An 18,813-nucleotide genomic window follows, 5' to 3' on the forward strand; every position below is an offset into this window, starting at 1 on the left:
TGGTTTTGGCGTGAGCTTCCAGGACTGAGATGCCATCCAACTGGATTTCGGCACCCTCCTTTCCTAGGTTGGCTTGGTCTTCCTGGTTTTGCTCCACCCTCTCTAATAACCCATTCATCACCCCTCTAAGCTGTTCCACCCTCTCATTTAACCCTTGTATATCTATCGAGTTTACTATGGAGGTCCCTGTATTGAAACCGGTAGCAACATCATTAACTATTCCCCTCTTTATCCTGGGGGCTGACCCCTGTCCCCGAAATCTACTGGCACCCATTGCATCGGCAGCCTGCTGCATTACAACTTTACTTAATACATTGTACATTTTCCTTGACTGTTCTGTGCAGTATTCCGGCATCTGGATGCCTGAAATATTGATCAGGACAGGCACAATTTCATGTTTAACATTATCATACAATAATTCCCCTTCGTTGTACATTACAATCCCATTTTCAGATCCCTTAGTAGTTGTGGGATAAGGCAGTTCCTCGGGCAAAGTAGTGGTTCTTATGGGGCGCGGTGTCGGAGGGGGTGAGAAGCATACATACAATGATATTGCAGCCGCCCCCACCTCCTCATAGTACCCACACAGCCCCACTCCCTTTTTGCGGATGACTGATCGCTGGGACTGTCCCGGAGGCGCGCAAATTATGCTGAAAGTACATTCATCGGGCCCTTTGACATCCCTCCGTTTAATGCAGCTGCTCCTTATACCCGTGGAGCACTGTACACATACCCGGTTCTTATTAGGATTCACTTGTACCCATGCATTAAAATAAGTCCTGTCCTTGCTCCAATCCTTGGCTGCTGGGATGCACAGGTTTGTAAGAAAGCTTGATGTCATTACGTGACTTCACGTAATCATCCAAAAAAAAAAATTTTTCAAGTCTTTGTGCCTTCAAAACTTGCTTAGAAATTAGGAATCCGTTAAACAGCATAAATCATTAGTAAAGTGGTCATAATAAAAAATCTTCTCATCGGGAAAGACAGCATTTTAGATTAAACTCCAATTTGTCTTAACTTCTAATTCAAGTACTTGCCAAAGAATCTTTTTTTTTTAATTGATTTAAAACGAGACCACACATTTTTAATTTGTTTACTGAAATTCAATTTTGTTTTTTTTTAATTTCTCTCTCAGCACCAAATCTAAACTTCTGTGCCAGTTCCATTTTTTCTTTCTGTGCTGAGTTAGCATAGCTTAGATCTTTTCTTCTCGTTATTTTCATACATTCCAACACTTCGGTTTTTTTTACGGTCCCGTTCACTGGACAAATCTTGTGTTTTATTTCTCTCTCAGCACAAAATCTAAACATCCGTACCAGTTCCATTTTCTATAAGAATTTAAAAATTCAGTAAGATTCTCTTAATTCCCAGTTTTTTTTCTTTCTGTGCTGAGTTCGCATAGCTTAGATCTTTTCTCCTCGTTATCTTCAAAACCCTCCTGCTTGTTTAGACTGTTCTGGAATTTTCTTGATAAACACTGTCCATTTTGGAAATCTTTTCAAACTGCATTGAAACTTTCTCATAATTTAAAATCATTACCTCTTCCAATTTTTTTTCTTTTTCTAATTAAACCAATATCTTTTTTACAGCAAACATCAACTAGTATTTAGTAAGTTATGTCTTTTTCCATCACAAACATTTTTTTTCAGCACTTATTTAGTACGTTGCATCTTTTTTTTTTCAGATCTCCTTTCTTCAAATTAGGTTTTGTATTTTACACGGAGGGCTTGTGACTCCATAAATTTGTTAATTTAAAATCATTTGTTTACTTTCAAAGTGGCATCTTTATCTTTATCTTTTTCTTTTCTCCATAACTGGAATGGAGTCCAGGTTTGAGGGCTGCTTTTCGTTATCTCAAAATGCTCCAGTTTCAAAGTCGTTAAAATGTCTCTTCTAAACTGCTAAAGCTTGCTGTTTTTAACATTTTTCAAAAGTCCCTTTTGCACCTTCGCAGATAGCTCGCCACTCGCTCAGGAGTTTGACCTGACCCTGAAAGTATTTCTAGATTGTTTCCAAACCTTTTAGTTTTATATCTCCTTTTTTTCTTTAAGAGATCAGATTTAATTTAATAATTTTTTTTTTGAATCCACCTCAGTATTTTGCTGTGCCTTCTCTGAATATCTCAAAATCCCAATTCAAAATTTGTAATTTCAATCTTTATTTAAAACTTTTTTTTTTGCGAGAAGCTTTTTTTTTTAAAGGCATTCTTTATCTCATTCCGAGACTAAATTTATGTCTTTCAACCCAATGTAATCAATCATTGCATGTTTTCTTTCGACAAGTAAGTGAGCGTGTCAAATAAATTCTTTTTTTTTAACCACCGGGACCATGTATTTTTTATCTTTTACTCAACAAACCTATCCTTTGTACATTTCCTAGCTCCGTAACTTATCATCCGAATAAATCCACACCTGCGTTTCTAACTTAAAATGTCTTAAAGTTTCCCACATACAGGACAACACTACAAAAGGTTAAAAAAAACTTTCACTCTGTTTAGAAAAGTGGGTGGTGCTAAAATAAACAGACACTTGCATTCCTCTTCCAACCAGGCTTTTGGCAACATGAAAACATAAAAAAATTCATTCCGCAGTCAAAAAATCACACAAGGACTCTCAACGACAGACATTCACAAAAGTCTCTCTTCATTCAACAAAGCTTATTAATTTTTATTTTGGCCGGCTCTATTCTTGGATCCATACTTCACTTATGATAATCACTATCAGGTTTTTTTATTTCTTACATATTGATTTACTTCCTCGGTTAGTTTTATGTGGACTCGCAGTATCAAGACCACAGCCTTTTCATTTTTATTCGCTGGCAGGTCCTGAGGATCCCACCCTGCTCTAATCATTTTCTCGATTAGTTTCTTTTGTTTTTCCACCAGGTGGCGGGTAAGGGACCCTTCTGGTCCCTACTCGAGGTTACTTGCTTTCGTGGCCATTCCTGGGTAGGACTAGAACCGTTAGGAATCTACTCTCAGAGGTCCGCTTTCTACCTAGCGTAACTTGTAGTAGACCGTCTCCTGGCTACTGTCAGGTCACAAGTTGTGCTGTTACACAAACTTATACAATTCTTAAAACGCGTTTAAGCAATTCCCGCAGTGCTCTCCGTATCCTTAACGACTACCTACCACCACTCTGCCCGTTGGTCCAACGCTGTTCACAGGTTTGGATTCCGTTAGCCGCTGTACACCGCTTGGTTCTACCCCGGGGTATATTTCAAATCACACTACTGGGTCCGGAAGATGTCTTTCGGTATCACAATCCCACGGTCCCAAGTGTGTTCCCGGCACCTACTTAGTTCCTGGCCGTCACGTGGGACTAAAGTCCTCTTAATTCAGGCTCAGGCTAGGTGTTTGAGATATTGGACCGTCTCCTCATGTCGATCAATCAACCTTCTGCACCCGTTATTAAATTTTGTTTAAGGTATATTCACCCGGTTTCTCCAAGCACGTCAGTGACCCCGAAATCCTGTTCATGACGCCACTGTTAGCGTGAATGTTTTCTCAGAAGAATCACTCAACACTCAGTTGGTTCCAACGCCAATGCGGCCTTTATTTTCGCATGCGGGGAGGAAGCCTCAGGACTGGATCCAGGCACTTCTCTCCGACGAACAAAGAAACTCATCGATATTTATATGTTTTACAATAGTTCTTTACAGTTACTCAGCCCACTTCGGCTGGACACAATCCAATCACAACGATTATAGATTAAATATCGGTTTCTTTAACCCAATAAAATTCCCCTGATACCTCAGGGGCTGTATTTTCAGTTTTTGTCAGCTCGGGCTGATTAATGACCTCGTTATGTGAGGCAGGTTCTCCCCTTATCTCTGTTCCTCGGGGTTCGGTTGTGTGACGTCACTGATTATACCAGTGTACTCTAATGGTTCGTTATAATTATCTTGTATCCAAGGCAATCCTGGTAATGGGCCTCACTAGGTCATTGCTCAGTCAGCCTCAGTCAGTAGTTCATTACTTGACTAACTGAGCTCCCATCATGCTTGGGCAGCCATTTTATGTGTGGCCACTTTAAACTTATATGAGTTTAGATATATTCAGCAGGTGCCTAATGCCTACAACACGCAGACATCTCTGGGTCGGGGAGGTTAGGACTGGAGGAGATTACAGAGACGAGGAGGGGCGAGGCCATGGAGGGATTTGAAAATAAGGATGATAATTTTGAAATCAAGGCGTTGTTAACCGGGAGCCAATGTCAGCGAGCACAGGGGTGATGGGTGAGCGGGACTTAGGACACCGGCATTGAGTCGTATCATTGATCTTATTGCACTAGGACTGTGAAAATGAAACCTGCAGTAGTTGGGGCTCTTGGGTGCAAACTGCAGATCCCCAAATGTAGTGTAAATGTGGTCTTCATATCTGTAGTGAGCTTCAAAGCTTTTGGCTCGGTTTGCTGCATGCAGCATAAAAGCATCTTACAAATGTTAATAGCTGAGATGACCCAGTTCACCCTTTCTAAACCCCACACCTCAGAGTTGAAAGTTGTTCATAAGGATAACTAGAATGTAGAGAAAATGTATTTAAATAGGTATTGAAAAAGTATTGGTTTCTCCGAGCACTTAGGAAAGCTAACACTGGTTTGTCAACAAGCTGTGGTTGCTGAAAACTGGAGCTGCTTTTGCATTTCCCTTGGAGGATGTCTGTGTAATTCGCGAAGATTCGTCACCGGGAAGATCTGGCTTTTTATTAAAAAAAAATACCGTGTGTGCTTCCAGCAGCTAGCCTTGGTGAAGCAGGCAAGTTTACATTGGGGCTGTCATCAGGTGCACAATCCAGAGGCTGAAATACCCTCCGAGGTCAATGTAAAAGCAGCTGTACACAATCTGAAATTGCCCAGGACCCTCTCCCCTGCACCCATGCACTAATGACCCAACAGCACAACATTCTTGTCAAATTCCTTCAGGCATAAAAGGGCCGAGCACAGCTATCCGCAGCAGTGAGAAAATTGTGGTTTTTCAAGTATTGTCGGTCATATTGGCGAACAAAAGTTTAAATTCAACTGTCATGCGCTTTTGGTGAAAGTTGGCAGTTCATATTTACGTGGGACTGTATGTACAGTCTGTGAACATGACTTTTATACCATACCTGCATGCAATATAGTAATGGTAGTTAACCGTAACAATACATTCAGGGGAATAACTTTAGTGACTGACTGTCTTGTGATGGGCATTCTGTGAACCTGCATTCAAATTGTGCTCAGCACAGGACAGTTTAGACAGGTCTCTTATGTACCCTCCCTGGGGACATTTACTGGTCCTTGTTTTGGCTGCCACTTCGAAATGATCTTTTGGCAGAGTGTGATCAATGTTTCCGCTAGGCCGTGCAGCTCTCTGCTGGTCACGCACAGCCCAGGACCGGCTTTTTCAGAGTTGGGTTTTGCACGTGTAACTGAATGGGCCACGCAACCCCTTAAAGGAGCCACGCACCCACAAAACAAATTGGTGGGGGGTGTGGGGAGAAGAGAGACATTGAGTGTGATCCATCCCATTTTGGGAAGTGGAAAGAGGATAGTTTAGCCATGGTCGTCTTATCCCAGCAGCACTGATACATTTCCTGAAGAAGTCTGGACTCTGCACTCTGCTGCTGTTCTTGCTGAGGGAGAAAGAATAGTGAAGAATAAAAAGCCACACAGGTTCAGTTCAGTTCAGTACTGGAACTGGGAAAGGTGAAATTCTGCAGGTGGCCTCGAGAGAAAAAGCTTCATGTAAACAAAAAATGGTAGGTTTCATTTTTTGAAAAAGGACAGGATTATGTATGTGCACTGGCTTTACAGTTATGATCACACCTTTTAAACACCTGCTTGCTTTATATAGGCTTGGTTGCTTAATGTTCCGGATATTCTCAATTAATCCCACAATTTTAAAAGGGGCACCAGCAACTAGTCACATGCTTTCAGAAGAGGTATTGCAATATAAATGGGTATGAATTAATTAGTTTTATCGGGCTGCAATTCCTTTGATAAAAGATGGTAGAATACCTATATTTCTTTGCAGTTATTGGTCCTCAAATGAAACTACAGGAGAATATGTGGCTTTCAGGCATACTATCTGAGAATGGGCTTTTAATTAAGGAGATACAAACAGCATTTTTCTGTTTTTCATTTAAAAGAAAAATTTCTCCCCAATGTCTCTTCAAACTGCTGGACAATTGCTGATGGGAACTAACTGTTTCCTTCAATCGAATATTCTTTTAAATTAAAGCTCTTTTTTAAAAAAAAAGAGTGCATACAATGCTTCTGTTAAGAGCAACTATACACAATATCCAGGAACTCGGGTCATTGGCCAGTCTCTAACAGCAGGTTTGTATTAAAGGGTGAGACCCTTTTTAAAACTTTCTCACTGAGCTCCTTCAGCCTGTGTTTGTTTATTGGTATTGGCATAAGGTTATCGCAAGCAAGTCTTCATTTATTTAAAATACTTCTTGTCTACTTATGTAGTAATGCGTCTCTGCTTAAATGTGATGCCTCTAAAACACTAACTGAGCCAAGCTAACACTCTCCTCTGGGTCAGAGGTTGTGGGTTTGAGCTGGATTGAGTACCTAATCTAGGTTGACAGTCCAGTGCCGCATTGTCAGAGATGCTGTCCTTCAGAGGAGATTAACCTGAGGTCCTGCATGTTCAAGGTGGATGTCAAAGCTGAAGGAAAGACTGAAGAGTTGGTATTCTGGAACTACAAGGTCAAATGGACTGGAGATGATGGCCTTATTTTGTATAGCCTCTAATCTAAAGAGTTCCTAAAGTGCAGAAGATTTTCAATTGGAGAGTATCGGTATTAGCAGTACATCTATGTTTAAAAAAAATAAAACAGATTTGCGCTGTATTAACTACATTGTCATTTTGGAACGTTTCCTTGCTGGCACCAACTAGATATTGTTAGTGTACGTGTTTTGTATTTCTAATATGCCACCTAGCTAACGTTGAGTAGAAGCAATGAATTTAATTGCGCTGGTCTTGGTAAGATTAGTAAAATGCTCTCACCCATGAAATGTCATCAGCTGATCCCTTCAGATTCTCCCACTGAATATTGGGGAGCCTGGTTCATTGATGTACCTTTCCTGCAGTGAAGACTTTTATTTAAATTGTATTTTGCAGATGATAATCTGATAATTATGGAAAATCTGTTTGAAGTCAGTGGAGCTTGCTTCTCTCACTCAGTTGAACAATCTGTCTGCTCTTGAATCCTTTAAGCTTGTTATATAGCTCACAAATATCTGAGCTTTTCCCACAATTTTTGTTTTGTTTTCCACCTCCAGGATTTGCAGTGTTTGCTTGGAAAGGGGAGTCTGAAGATGATTTCTGGTGGTGCATCGATTGTTGTGTCAACATGAACAGCTGGCAAGCAAATATGGTAAAGAGCTACTTTTCTAGCCAAGTTGAGGACCGAGTAGGATCCTCGCACCATGAGTTGGAGGCTGGTTTCAGATCGAGGTCCCAGAGTTTAAAGAACAGCGCACTTAATTCCTTAAACCAAAACTGGTAGAAGTGAATGAGTTGTAAAGCTTTCAAATGCAAACTTGCATTACATGTGCCAATTGTAAGACTGCAGTAATCATAGTGGGTTAAGATGACTTTTAGCCTTTTTTTTTAATGAGTACCGAATCCTTTTATTATCTCCTTAGTACCCTTTGTTCGCTTCCCGTCTTCCAACTGCACCTTGTCATTCGCTAGCTGCAAGGAGATATGCAAGCAGCCAATTACAACTCTTCAAACCTTTTTTCTGACACACTAATGTGGCCGAGGTGGAATGGCAGAGGTGAAACCGACATTCCATTATTCGGTTCTTTGGTACATCCGCATTTCGTGCTTCTGACATGACTGAACTTTTCTTAATTGGATAAAGGAGATTAGATATGATGGGGGGAGGTAACCAAGAACTTGTGAAATGCTATTTATCTTTTCTAAATATAGTAATTATTGGTTTAGTGAAATTAAATGACAGAGAAAAAATATTTCAAAACCTGCAATATCTATTTTTCTGCACTTCAGTGAACTGTAATTATTGAAATTGATGTGTTTTACATTCAATTTTCATTTATTTAAAAAAAAATCCTCAAACCCACGAGGAATTAATCTGCCAATATATTGCACTTGCTGCCAAAAATATTATGAAATGTTCAGAGCATTGCTTAGTAACTTATTACAGGTTGTATAAGCATTAACATTTTCAAAATCTGTGAATGGGGAAAGTGGTTCAAGGGAAGGAGTATAAAGAAGAGTGACCTTGCAGAAGTTGAGATTAAACTAATGTGTTCTTGGAGGATATCTTATCATAGAATTACTTTATAGGTTCCAGAACCCTGTTAATATTCACCTTGGAAAAGTAAGGCTGGAAAATGTCTTTCCATTTCAGTTCAGTTGTATAACCTTGACCAGTGCACTAACTCCAATGACACTTGATCAAAGTCTAACAATAAAGAAAGAAAGACATGCATTTATATAGCGCCTTTCACAACCACGGGACGTCCCAAAGCGCTTTGCAGCCAATTAAATACTTTTTCCATTTTAGTTACTGTTGTAATGTAGGAGACACGGCAGCTAATCGACGCACAGCAAGGTCCCACAAACAGCATTATGATCATGACCACATAATCTGTTATAGTGATGTTGGTTGAGAGAGAAATATTAGGCAGGATACCAGAGATAACACCCCTGCTCTTCTTTGAAATAGTGCCATGGGATCTTTTACGCCTGAGAGAGCAGACGGGACCTCGATTTAACGTCTCATCTGAAAGGCGGCACCTCTGACAATACAGCGCACACTCAGTACTGCACTGGAGTGTCAGCCTAGATTTATGTGCTCAAGTCTCTGGAGTGGAACTTGAACCCACATCCTTCTGACTCGAAGGCGAGAGTGCTATCCACTGAGCCACTGTAGAATCGTTTTCTTTAAATAAACTGCATCTAATTTTCTTAAAAACCTTCTCGTACCTAAGAGTGTTGTGGTTATTTTACCGGATTTTTTTGCATGTGCAAAAGTCAGTGACTGTCTTTTTCTGTGTTTTTTGCTCTATCTTAGATTCTGGATGATGGTGGAGATCTGACTCACTGGGTCTATAAGAAATATCCTAATGTTTTTAAGAAGATCAGAGGCATTGTAGAGGAGAGTGTGACTGGTGTTCACAGGTGGGAATGTTCATATAAAAGATTTTAGCCAAAATAAAAATAAACAACTAATAATCGGAGGTCTTCAATAAAAAGGAGAGAGAGGGCATAGTGGCAGAAAGCAGTGACTCTATCTATAGTTAATGGAAGAATGAAATAACTAAGATCACTACTGTTGCACCTGCCTTCAACGAAAATTTCTAGAGAGTACCTAAAATGGATGAATAGGTGACGTAGTGGCTTGGTGCAATAGGGTACGATCTTCTTTTGCAATTTTCCACGTGCGAGATCCTGGTCTCAGTTTTGCTGCAATGTGGAAGTGCCATGGGGATCTCGTGAGCTGCTCCTTCGGGACTATGTTCGTGAGTGTAGGCAATTTTTACACCGCATTTCCTGAGGTGTGTCATGTCAAAGACAATATACACTATGGTGCGTTTGTATTACATTCCTAGATGAGCTATATATATTTCTCACATTTATTGGGCTTATGAATACCAGTAATGTCCTTCCTATATCAAATACGTATTTTCTATTGAAGCAAAGACAGTTTGAATTTCACATCAAAGCAAGTGTTCAGACCAGCTGGAGTGGGTAGCCTGACTGATTCATCTTCACATTGACGGCTGCATAACAGCAACTATTGTGAAGCAGACTTTTAAATCATTCCCAAATTGACCACCTGGGAACTACCAAAGTTTTATTTTACATCCCTTTAAGCTTCACTTTTTTTCTTTTTATCTTTTTAATATTAGTGCTGTAATTTTTTGAGCTTTTCCACCAGATGCTCTCCAGGGTACAGTGTCGTCAGTCGCTCCCGTAAGTGGACCTTGCATCCCCTATGATCTAGAGTGCACCCAGTATCTAATTAAATGATAGTGTGACACATAAATTGTAATGGAGAACTCTTGCTCTTTATATCGTCTTCTGAAATATGACGGGTGCCACCATGTGAATCCTTTCCACTGACAGAAGACAGACTGAAAACTTGACCAAGATGAGACACTGTTTCAAATCAACAACTTGTTTATTTACACAAAATGCATGAATGAACAGTGTGCAGTTTGCATAGTGAGAACAATCGATTTTTCCTTTACTCCTTGATAAAAATGCTATGGACTGACTCTCTGAAAATAGGCTCTCCTTCTGTGGCTAAAGTTTTGAAGTGAAGCTAGTTCAAACTTTTAAAATACAGACAGATTATTGGTGCTATGAAAACTGAAACTACTCTTGTATCTGTCTGTGAGAAACGGAACAAGCAAGCAAGAGAGCCCCTGTTAATTCTATAAGGTGAACATCTAAACAAGCTGGGTCACTACCCTGAGATGGGAGCCTACCACTGATGTGGATGTGGGTGTAGGGGGCTCGCACGCACCTATCTTAACTAAGCACGTGCCCCTGCCCCACTCATGGAATGATACCTGGACCTTCAGGTGTTGGAAGGAGCCATCTTCTTGCAATAGCAGAATATGGTTGAGATTATGCATAATGATCCCAGCTTTGAATAACTAATTAACACTTCACATCAGTATTCTGCACGGCCTGGTTTTAAGATGCTAGCTTATTGTTGAGAAAAGTATTGGATCTAGTATCACAGAAATACAAGTTTATTTTTAAAAAAATCAACTTAAGCAGCCCAAACAAAATCCAATTTGCCACAGTCAACAAAGTAACAAATTCCATCGGCTCCTTAACATTAAAAAGAAAGACTTAAAAAAAAAACGTAATCTGTGTTTGGATGCTGTGAATGCGCTTTTGCATGCTCACGCACGGCCAGATAGCAACATGGAACAATCTGATAATTCGGCTAAATCAGCTGCATGTTGCCAGCATCCATGTTATAACCCTCAGCATGATTCTCGGGTTAGAAAAACTGCTCTCGCATTAAGGTTTTGTCTTTATTTTGTTTCATTTCAGATTGTATCAGTTGTCTAAAGCAGGAAAGCTCTGCGTCCCAGCCATGAATGTGAATGATTCTGTTACCAAACAAAAATTTGATAACCTCTACTGCTGCAGGGAGTCCATTTTGGATGGGTAAGCAAGTGGCTACACAGTGGCTTTGCTTGGAAGGTTTTTGCATGTAACTGATCTGTATAATTTGTGAACCATCTCCCTTCATTTCAGCAGAAGCATGTTTCTAATTGACCACAGAATTGCTTATAAACCTATTTTAAAAAAAAAATATATATATATATTTTAAAAGTTGCTGCTGAATGGGTGGCGCTGGTTTTGCTCTGTTAATATTGGCATGTTGGGATGTGCAAGTGGCTCATTTTAATGCGAAGTGAAAAACCGCTTCAAAGCTCACTTGGGGTTGTTCGGGGATTCTCTGTGTTCGTTTAATCAGTGGTCATTGTGCCCAAAAGCGCACGTGTTTTCTCCCTTTACCCCTCCCAGCCCCTTCATTCCCAGTCACCGGATCACTCCACAGGTTGTTTGAAATGTGCTTTGTTTGCCTACCCAAGGGAGGGCAGATAAAATGTTGCACGACCTCTGGTTGTGTTGAATTATTACGGGAAATACCAAAGGCAATTACCTGGTAATATTTGATTAGAAGTCTTTGGATGTATTGGGTGAGGCATCTTAGGCAGCTCAGTATTAGATTCTGGACTATACTTAACTGCTTTTATGTGGGTATGTGTGCCCCCCCCCCCTCCCATCTTCCAACGTGGGAGTCTCGTACCGTGAGTGGAAACTGTAAGTAAACGTAATGTATTCGTTAAAATTGGTAGCCAAGGTGATCAGGTTTTTTAAAAAAAAAACAAAATTGTTATCCCATCACTAGCATAAATTAATCTAGTACCTTTAAAAAAAGAAAGAATTGCATTTATACAGCGCCTTTCACGACCTCAGGATGTCCCAGAGTGCATTGCAACCAATGAAGTACTTTTTGAAGTGTAGTCACTATTGTAATGTGGGAAATGCAGCAGCCAAGGTGCACAGCAAGGTCCCGCAAACAGCAATGTGATAATGACCAGCTAATCTGATCTAGTGATGTTGATTGAGGGTTATTTCTTGTCCAGGGCACTGGGGATAACTTCCCTTTCTCCTCTTCGAAATAGTGCCATGGGATCTTTTATGCCCACCTGAGAGGGCAGACGGGGCTTCGGTTTAACGTCTCATTCGAAAGACGGCATCTTTAATGTTGCCATTGAAGCTGCTTTAAAATCACCATCAAAAAATATGAGAGACTCCGGAAGCTCCCAAAATCTGTTAATTCAGGGTACTAATTGAAAGTGTGCAGCCACCACTTCCTCCTTCCCCAGTTATTTGCTTCTCATTTTCTCCTGAAGGTCCCAACTCATGGTGGACATGTCTCCACTGGTGCCAGCTGGCCTTCGATACCTCATCCAAGCAGCCACTCTTTGTATGTGAACACAGACTGTGATGGTCAGTGGGCGGTTTGACTGTTGGGGACATCATGGTTGAGCTCGATCCAAGTGAGTCAGAAGGTTGTGGGGTTCAAATCCCACTCCAGTGCAGTGCTGAGGGAGTGCTGCACTGTCGGAGGTGCCGTCTTACGGATGAGACGTTAAACCGACGTAAAAGATCCCGTGGCACCCTTTTCAAGAAGCGCAGGGGAGTTATACCCGTTGTCCCAGCCAATATTTATCCCTCAATTGACACCACAAAAAAGCAAATTATCTGGTCATTATCACATTGCTGTTTGTGGGAGCTTGCTGTGCGCAAATTGGCTGCCGCGTTTCCCACATTACAACAGTGACTGCATTCCAAAAGTACTTAGAAACATAGAAAATAGGTGAAGGAGTAGGCCATTCGGCCCTTCTAGCCTGCACCGCCATTCAATGAGTTCATGGCTGAACATTCAACTTCAGTACCCCATTCCTGCTTTCTCGCCATACCCCTTGATCCCCCTAGTAGTAAGGACCTCATCTAACTCCTTTTTGAATATATTTAGTGAATTGGCCTCAACAACTTTCCGTGGTAGAGAATTCCACAGGTTCACCACTCTCTGGGTGAAGAAGTTCCTCCGCATCTCGGTCCTAAATGGCTTACCCCTTATCCTTAGACTGTGACCTCTGGTTCTGGACTTTCCCAACATTGGGAACATTCTTCCTGCATCTAACCTGTCTAACCCCATCAGAATTTTAAATGTTTCTATGAGGTCCCCTCTCATTCTTCTGAACTCCAGTGAATACAAGCCCAGTTGATCCAGTCTTTCTTGATAGGTCAGTCCCGCCATCCCGGGAATCAGTCTGGTGAACCTTCGCTGCACTCCCTCAATAGCAAGAATGTCCTTCCTCAGGTTAGGAGACCAAAACTGTACACAATACTCCAGGTGTGGCCTTACCAATGCCCTGTACAACTGTAGCAAAACCTCCCTGCCCCTGTACTCAAATCCCCTTGCTATGAAGGCCAACATGCCATTTGCTTTCTTAACCGCCTGCTGCACCTGCATGCCAACCTTCAATGACTGATGTACCAAGACACCCAGGTCTCTTTGCACCTCCCCTTTTCCTAATCTGTCACCATTCAGATAATAGTCTGTCTCTCTGTTTTTACCACCAAAGTGGATAACCTCACATTTATCCACATTATACTTCATCTGCCATGCATTTGCCCACTCACCTAACCTATCCAAGTCGCTCTGCAGCCTCACAGCATCCTCCTCGCAGCTCACACTGCCACCCAACTTAGTGTCATCCGCAAATTTGGAGATACTACATTTAATCCCCTCATCTAAATCATTAATGTACAGTGTAAACAGCTGGGGCCCCAGCACAGAACCTTGCGGTACCCCACTAGTCACTGCCTGCCATTCTGAAAAGTACCCATTTACTCCTACTCTTTGCTTCCTGTCTGACAACCAGTTCTTAATCCATGTCAGCACACTACCCCCAATCCCATGTGCTCGAACTTTGCACATCAATCTCTTGTGTGGGACCTTGTCGAACGCCTTCTGAAAGTCCAAATATACCACATCAACTGGTTCTCCCTTGTCCACTCTACTGGAAACATCCTCAAAAAATTCCAGAAGATTTGTCAAGCATGATTTCCCTTTCACAAATCCATGCTGACTTGGACCTATCATGTCACCTCTTTCCAATTGCACTGCTATGACATCCTTAATAATTGATTCCATCATTTTACCCACTACCGATGTCAGGCTGACCGGCCTATAATTCCCTGTTTTCTCTCTCCCTCCTTTTTTAAAAAGTGGGGTTACATTGGCTACCCTCCACTCTATAGGAACTGATCCAGAGTCAATGGAATGTTGGAAAATGACTGTCAATGCATCCACTATTTCCAAGGCCACCTCCTTAAGTACTCTGGGATGCAGTCCATCAGGCCCTGGGGATTTATCGGCCTTCAATCCCATCAATTTCCCCAACACAATTTCCCGACTAATAAGGATTTCCCTCAGTTCCTCCTCCTTACTAGACCCCCCGACCCCTTTTATAACCGGAAGGTTGTTTGTGTCCTCCTTCGTGAATATCGAACCAAAGTACTTGTTCAATTGGTCCGCCATTTCTTTGTTCCCCGTTATGACTTCCCCTGATTCTGACTGCAGGGGACCTACGTTTGTCTTTACTAACCTTTTTCTCTTTACATATCTATGGAAAGTTTTGCAATCCGTCTTAATGTTCCCTGCAAGCTTCTTCTCATACTCCATTTTCCCTGCCCTAATCAAACCCTTTGTCCTCCTCTGCTGAGTTCTAAATTTCTCCCAGTCCCCAGGTTCGCTGCTATTTCTGGCCAATTTGTATGCCACTTCCTTGGCTTTAATACTATCCCTGATTTCCCTTGATAGCCACGGTTGAGCCACCTTCCCTTTTTTATTTTTATGCCAGACAGGAATGTACAATTGTTGTAGTTCATCCATGCGGTCTCTAAATGTCTGCCATTGCCCATCCACAGTCAACCCCTTAAGTATCATTCGCCAATCCATCCCAGCCAATTCACGCCTCATACCTTCAAAGTTAGCCTTCTTTAAGTTCTGGACCATGGTCTCTGAATTAACTGTTTCATTCTCCATCCTAATGCAGAATTCCACCATATTATGGTCACTCTTCCCCAAGGGGCCTCGCACAACGAGATTGCTAATTAATCCTCTCTCATTACATAACACCCAGTCTAAGATGGCCTCCCCCCTAGTTGGTTCCTCGACATAATGGTCTAAAAAACCATCCCTTATGCACTCCAGGAAATCCTCCTCCACCGTATTGCTTCCAGTTTGGTTAACCCAATCTATGTGCATATTAAAGTCACCCATTATAACTGCTGCACCTTTATTGCATGCACCCCTAATTTCCTGTTTGATGCCCTCCCGAACATCACTACTACTGTTTGGAGGTCTGTACACAACTCCCACTAACGTTTTTTGCCCTTTGGTGTTCTGCAGCTCTACCCATATAGATTCCACGTCATCCAAGCTAATGTCCTTCCTAACTATTGCCTTAATCTCCTCCTTAACCAGCAATGCTACCCCACCTCCTTTTCCTTTTATTCTATCCTTCCTGAATGTTGAATACCCCTGGATGTTGAGTTCCCAGCCCTGATCATCCTGGAGCCACGTCTCCGTAATCCCAATCACATCATATTTGTTAACATCTATTTGCACAGTTAATTCATCCACCTTATTGCGGATACTCCTTGCATTAAGACACAAAGCCTTTAGGCTTGTTTTTTTAACACCCTCTGTCCTTTTAGAATTTTGCTGTACAATGGTCCTTTTTGTTCTTTGCCTTGGGTTTCTCTGCCCTCCACTTTTCCTCATCTCCTTTCTGTCTCTTGCTTTTGCCTCCTTTTTGTTTCCCTCTATCTCCCTGCATTGGTTCCCATCCCCCTGCCATATTAGTTTAACTCCTCCCCAACAGCACTAGCAAACACTCCCCCGAGGACATTGGTTCCGATTCTGCCCAGGTGCAGACCGTCCGGATTGTACTGGTCCCACCTCCCCCAGAACCGGTTCCAATGCCCCAGGAATTTGAATCCCTCCCTGCTGCACCACTGCTCAAGCCACGTATTCATCTGAGCTATCCTGCGATTCCTACTCTGACTAGCACGTGGCACTGGTAGCAATCCCGAGATTACTACTTTTGAGGTCCTACTTTTTAATTTAGCTCCTAGCTCCTTAAATTCATTTCGTAGGACCTCATCCCTTTTTTTACCTATGTCGTTGGTACCAACATGCACCACGACAACTGGCTGTTCTCCCTTCCTTTTTAGAATGTCCTGCACCCGCTCCGAGACATCCTTGACCCTTGCACCAGGGAGGCAACATACCATCCTGGAGTCTCGGTTGCGGTCGCAGAAACGCCTATCTATTCCCCTTACAATTGAATCCCCTATCACTATCGCTCCCCCACTCTTTTTCCTGCCCTCCTGTGCAACAGAGCCACCCACGGTGCCATGAACTTGGCTGCTGCTGCCCTCTCCTGATGAGTCATCCCCCTCAACAGTACTCAAAGCAGTGTATCTGTTTTGCAGTGGGATGACCACAGGGGACCCCTGCACTACCTTCCTTGCACTACTCTTCCTGCTGGTCTTCCATTCCCTCACTGGCTGTGGACCCTTCTCCTGCGGTAAGACCAACTCGCTCCACGTGCTACTCACGTCATTCTCAGCATCGTGGATGCTCCAGAGTGAATCCACCCTCAGCTCCAACTTCGCAACGCGGACCGTCAGGAGCCGGAGGTGGATACACTTCCCGCACATGTAGTCGTCAGGGACACTGGTATTGTCCCCGAGTTCCCACATGGTACAGGAGGAGCATATCACGTGACCGAGCTCTCCTGCCATGACTTAACCCTTAGATACACTTAAATTGGCGACAACAATGTTATAAGTTACTGACTAATAAAGAAAAAGAAAAACTATTCACCAATCACTTACCACGTTGGCTGTGACGTCACCTTTTGATTTCTTTCTACTACTTTTTTGCCTTTTTTGCCTTCTCTCCCAGCTGGAGCTGCACCGGTACGCCTCTCTCGACTCTCCCCGGACTGCTGAGCCTTTTATAGGCCGCTGCCTCTCTCGACTCTCCCCGGACTGCTGAGCCTTTTATAGGCCGCTGCCTGTCTCGACTCTCCCCGGACTGCTGAGCCTTTTATAGGCCGCTGCCTCTCTCGACTCCCGCCTCTCTCGACTCTCCCCGGACTGCTGAGCCTTTTATAGGCCGCTGCCTCTCTCGACTCCCGCCTCTCTCGACTCTCCCCGGACTGCTGAGCCTTTTATAGGCCGCTGCCTCTCTCGACTCTCCCCGGACTGCTGAGCCTTTTATAGGCCGCTGCCTCTCTCGACTCTCGACTCTGTAAAGCGCTTTGAGACGCTGAAAGGTGCTATATAAATGCAAGTCTCTCTGTCTGTCTTTTGCACGCACCTCCTTTTCAGAGGGGATCACTGGATAGCAATCCGGAGCAGGCGCTCCTGCTGTGTGCTTCTTTTCTTCTTCCTTAGCTCAGGGACGCCGGCCATTTCGGCAAGCATTCTGTTGCACTAGCTGAGATCAGCCAATCCTGCCACCAGGGGAGCTATTTCCTTTTTAGCACGTTAACTAACGGAAGAGGGCCCCAAAGTGCCCAGGGGATTTAAAAAAAAAAAATTAGATCTCAAATCATATTTATTATCTCGGTTAAATTTACAAACCTGCTCTTCTTGGATTGCTCACAAACTATGAATTTCATGTTCTGCTTCTGTGTTCCGTTCCCAGCTTAAAGAGAACAACAGATGTGATGTTCGGCGGAAAGCAAGTGGTAGTGTGTGGATACGGAGAGGTAATGTCCAGTCTGTTCCCAAGCAGCGTTTTCGCTAAGCAGCCTGCTCCCAAGCAGCGTTTCCCGCTAAGCAGCCTGCTCCCGAGCGGTGTTTCCCGCTAAGCAGCCTGCTCCCGAGCGGTGTTTCCTGCTAAGCAGCCTGCTCCCAAGCAGCGTTTCCCGCTAAGCAGCCCGCTCCCGAGCGGTGTTTCCCGCTAAGCAGCCTGCTCCCAAGCAGCGTTTCCCGCTAAGCAGCCTGCTCCCAAGCAGCGTTTCCCGCTAAGCAGTCTGCTCCCGAGCGGTGTTTCCCGCTAAGCAGCCTGCTCCCGAGCGGTGTTTCCCGCTAAGCAGCCTGCTCCCGAGCGGCGTTTCCCGCTAAGCAGCCTGCTCCCGAGCGGTGTTTCCCGCTAAGCAGCCTGCTCCCGAGCGGCGTTTCCCGCTAAGCAGCCTGCTCCCGAGCGGTGTTTCCCGCTAAGCAGCCTGCTCCCGAGCGGTGTTTCCCGCTAAGCAGCCTGCTCCCGAGCGGTGTTTCCCGCTAAGCAGCCTGCTCCCGAGCGGTGTTTCCCGCTAAGCAGCCTGCTCCCGAGCGGTATTTTCGCTGAGGTGTGCGCAGCCCTGCAGTAATGTGAAAGGTCCTGAACAAGCTACTCACTAGCCTTTACATTGTAAATATTGCTCGTGCATGAGCAGAAATTTCGACCTCACATTGAAAGAAACAGGCTGCTGAGAACAAAGCTCAGCTTACCATGAACATTGCTCCCAAGTACTTCTGTAAATAAATATTTTAATACCATTCACCTGCATGGCATTTTTTGTGCTTCATAATCCTGTTTGTGGCCTTATCTTTGTGCTGATTGTTATGAATTTGTGCTCATCCCAGTAAACTGCATGATTTTTGTAATTTTTTTTCTGGTCATTATGCAGACATTGGATATCTGATTGGTAAACTGTTCTGAAAACCCCCTCCTGCCCGAGTGTT

General features: G+C 43.2%; 1 protein-coding gene across 2 annotated transcripts in view; it reads left to right on the forward strand.

Annotated features, from left to right (window-relative positions):
* The window catches only part of LOC139228048 (S-adenosylhomocysteine hydrolase-like protein 1), a 115,017-nt gene that overhangs the window by 76,694 nt on the left and 19,510 nt on the right, over positions 1-18,813 (forward strand). For both annotated transcript variants that reach the window (XM_070859195.1, XM_070859196.1), the window contains exons 6-9: positions 7,272-7,366; positions 9,035-9,141; positions 11,035-11,151; positions 17,792-17,855. In XM_070859195.1, coding sequence (XP_070715296.1) covers positions 7,272-7,366; positions 9,035-9,141; positions 11,035-11,151; positions 17,792-17,855 — 383 coding nt within the window. The remainder of the gene's footprint in view (positions 1-7,271; positions 7,367-9,034; positions 9,142-11,034; positions 11,152-17,791; positions 17,856-18,813) is intronic.

Source organism: Pristiophorus japonicus, chromosome 17, assembly GCF_044704955.1.
Source record: "Pristiophorus japonicus isolate sPriJap1 chromosome 17, sPriJap1.hap1, whole genome shotgun sequence".
NCBI classification, from domain to species: Eukaryota; Metazoa; Chordata; class Chondrichthyes; family Pristiophoridae; genus Pristiophorus; species Pristiophorus japonicus.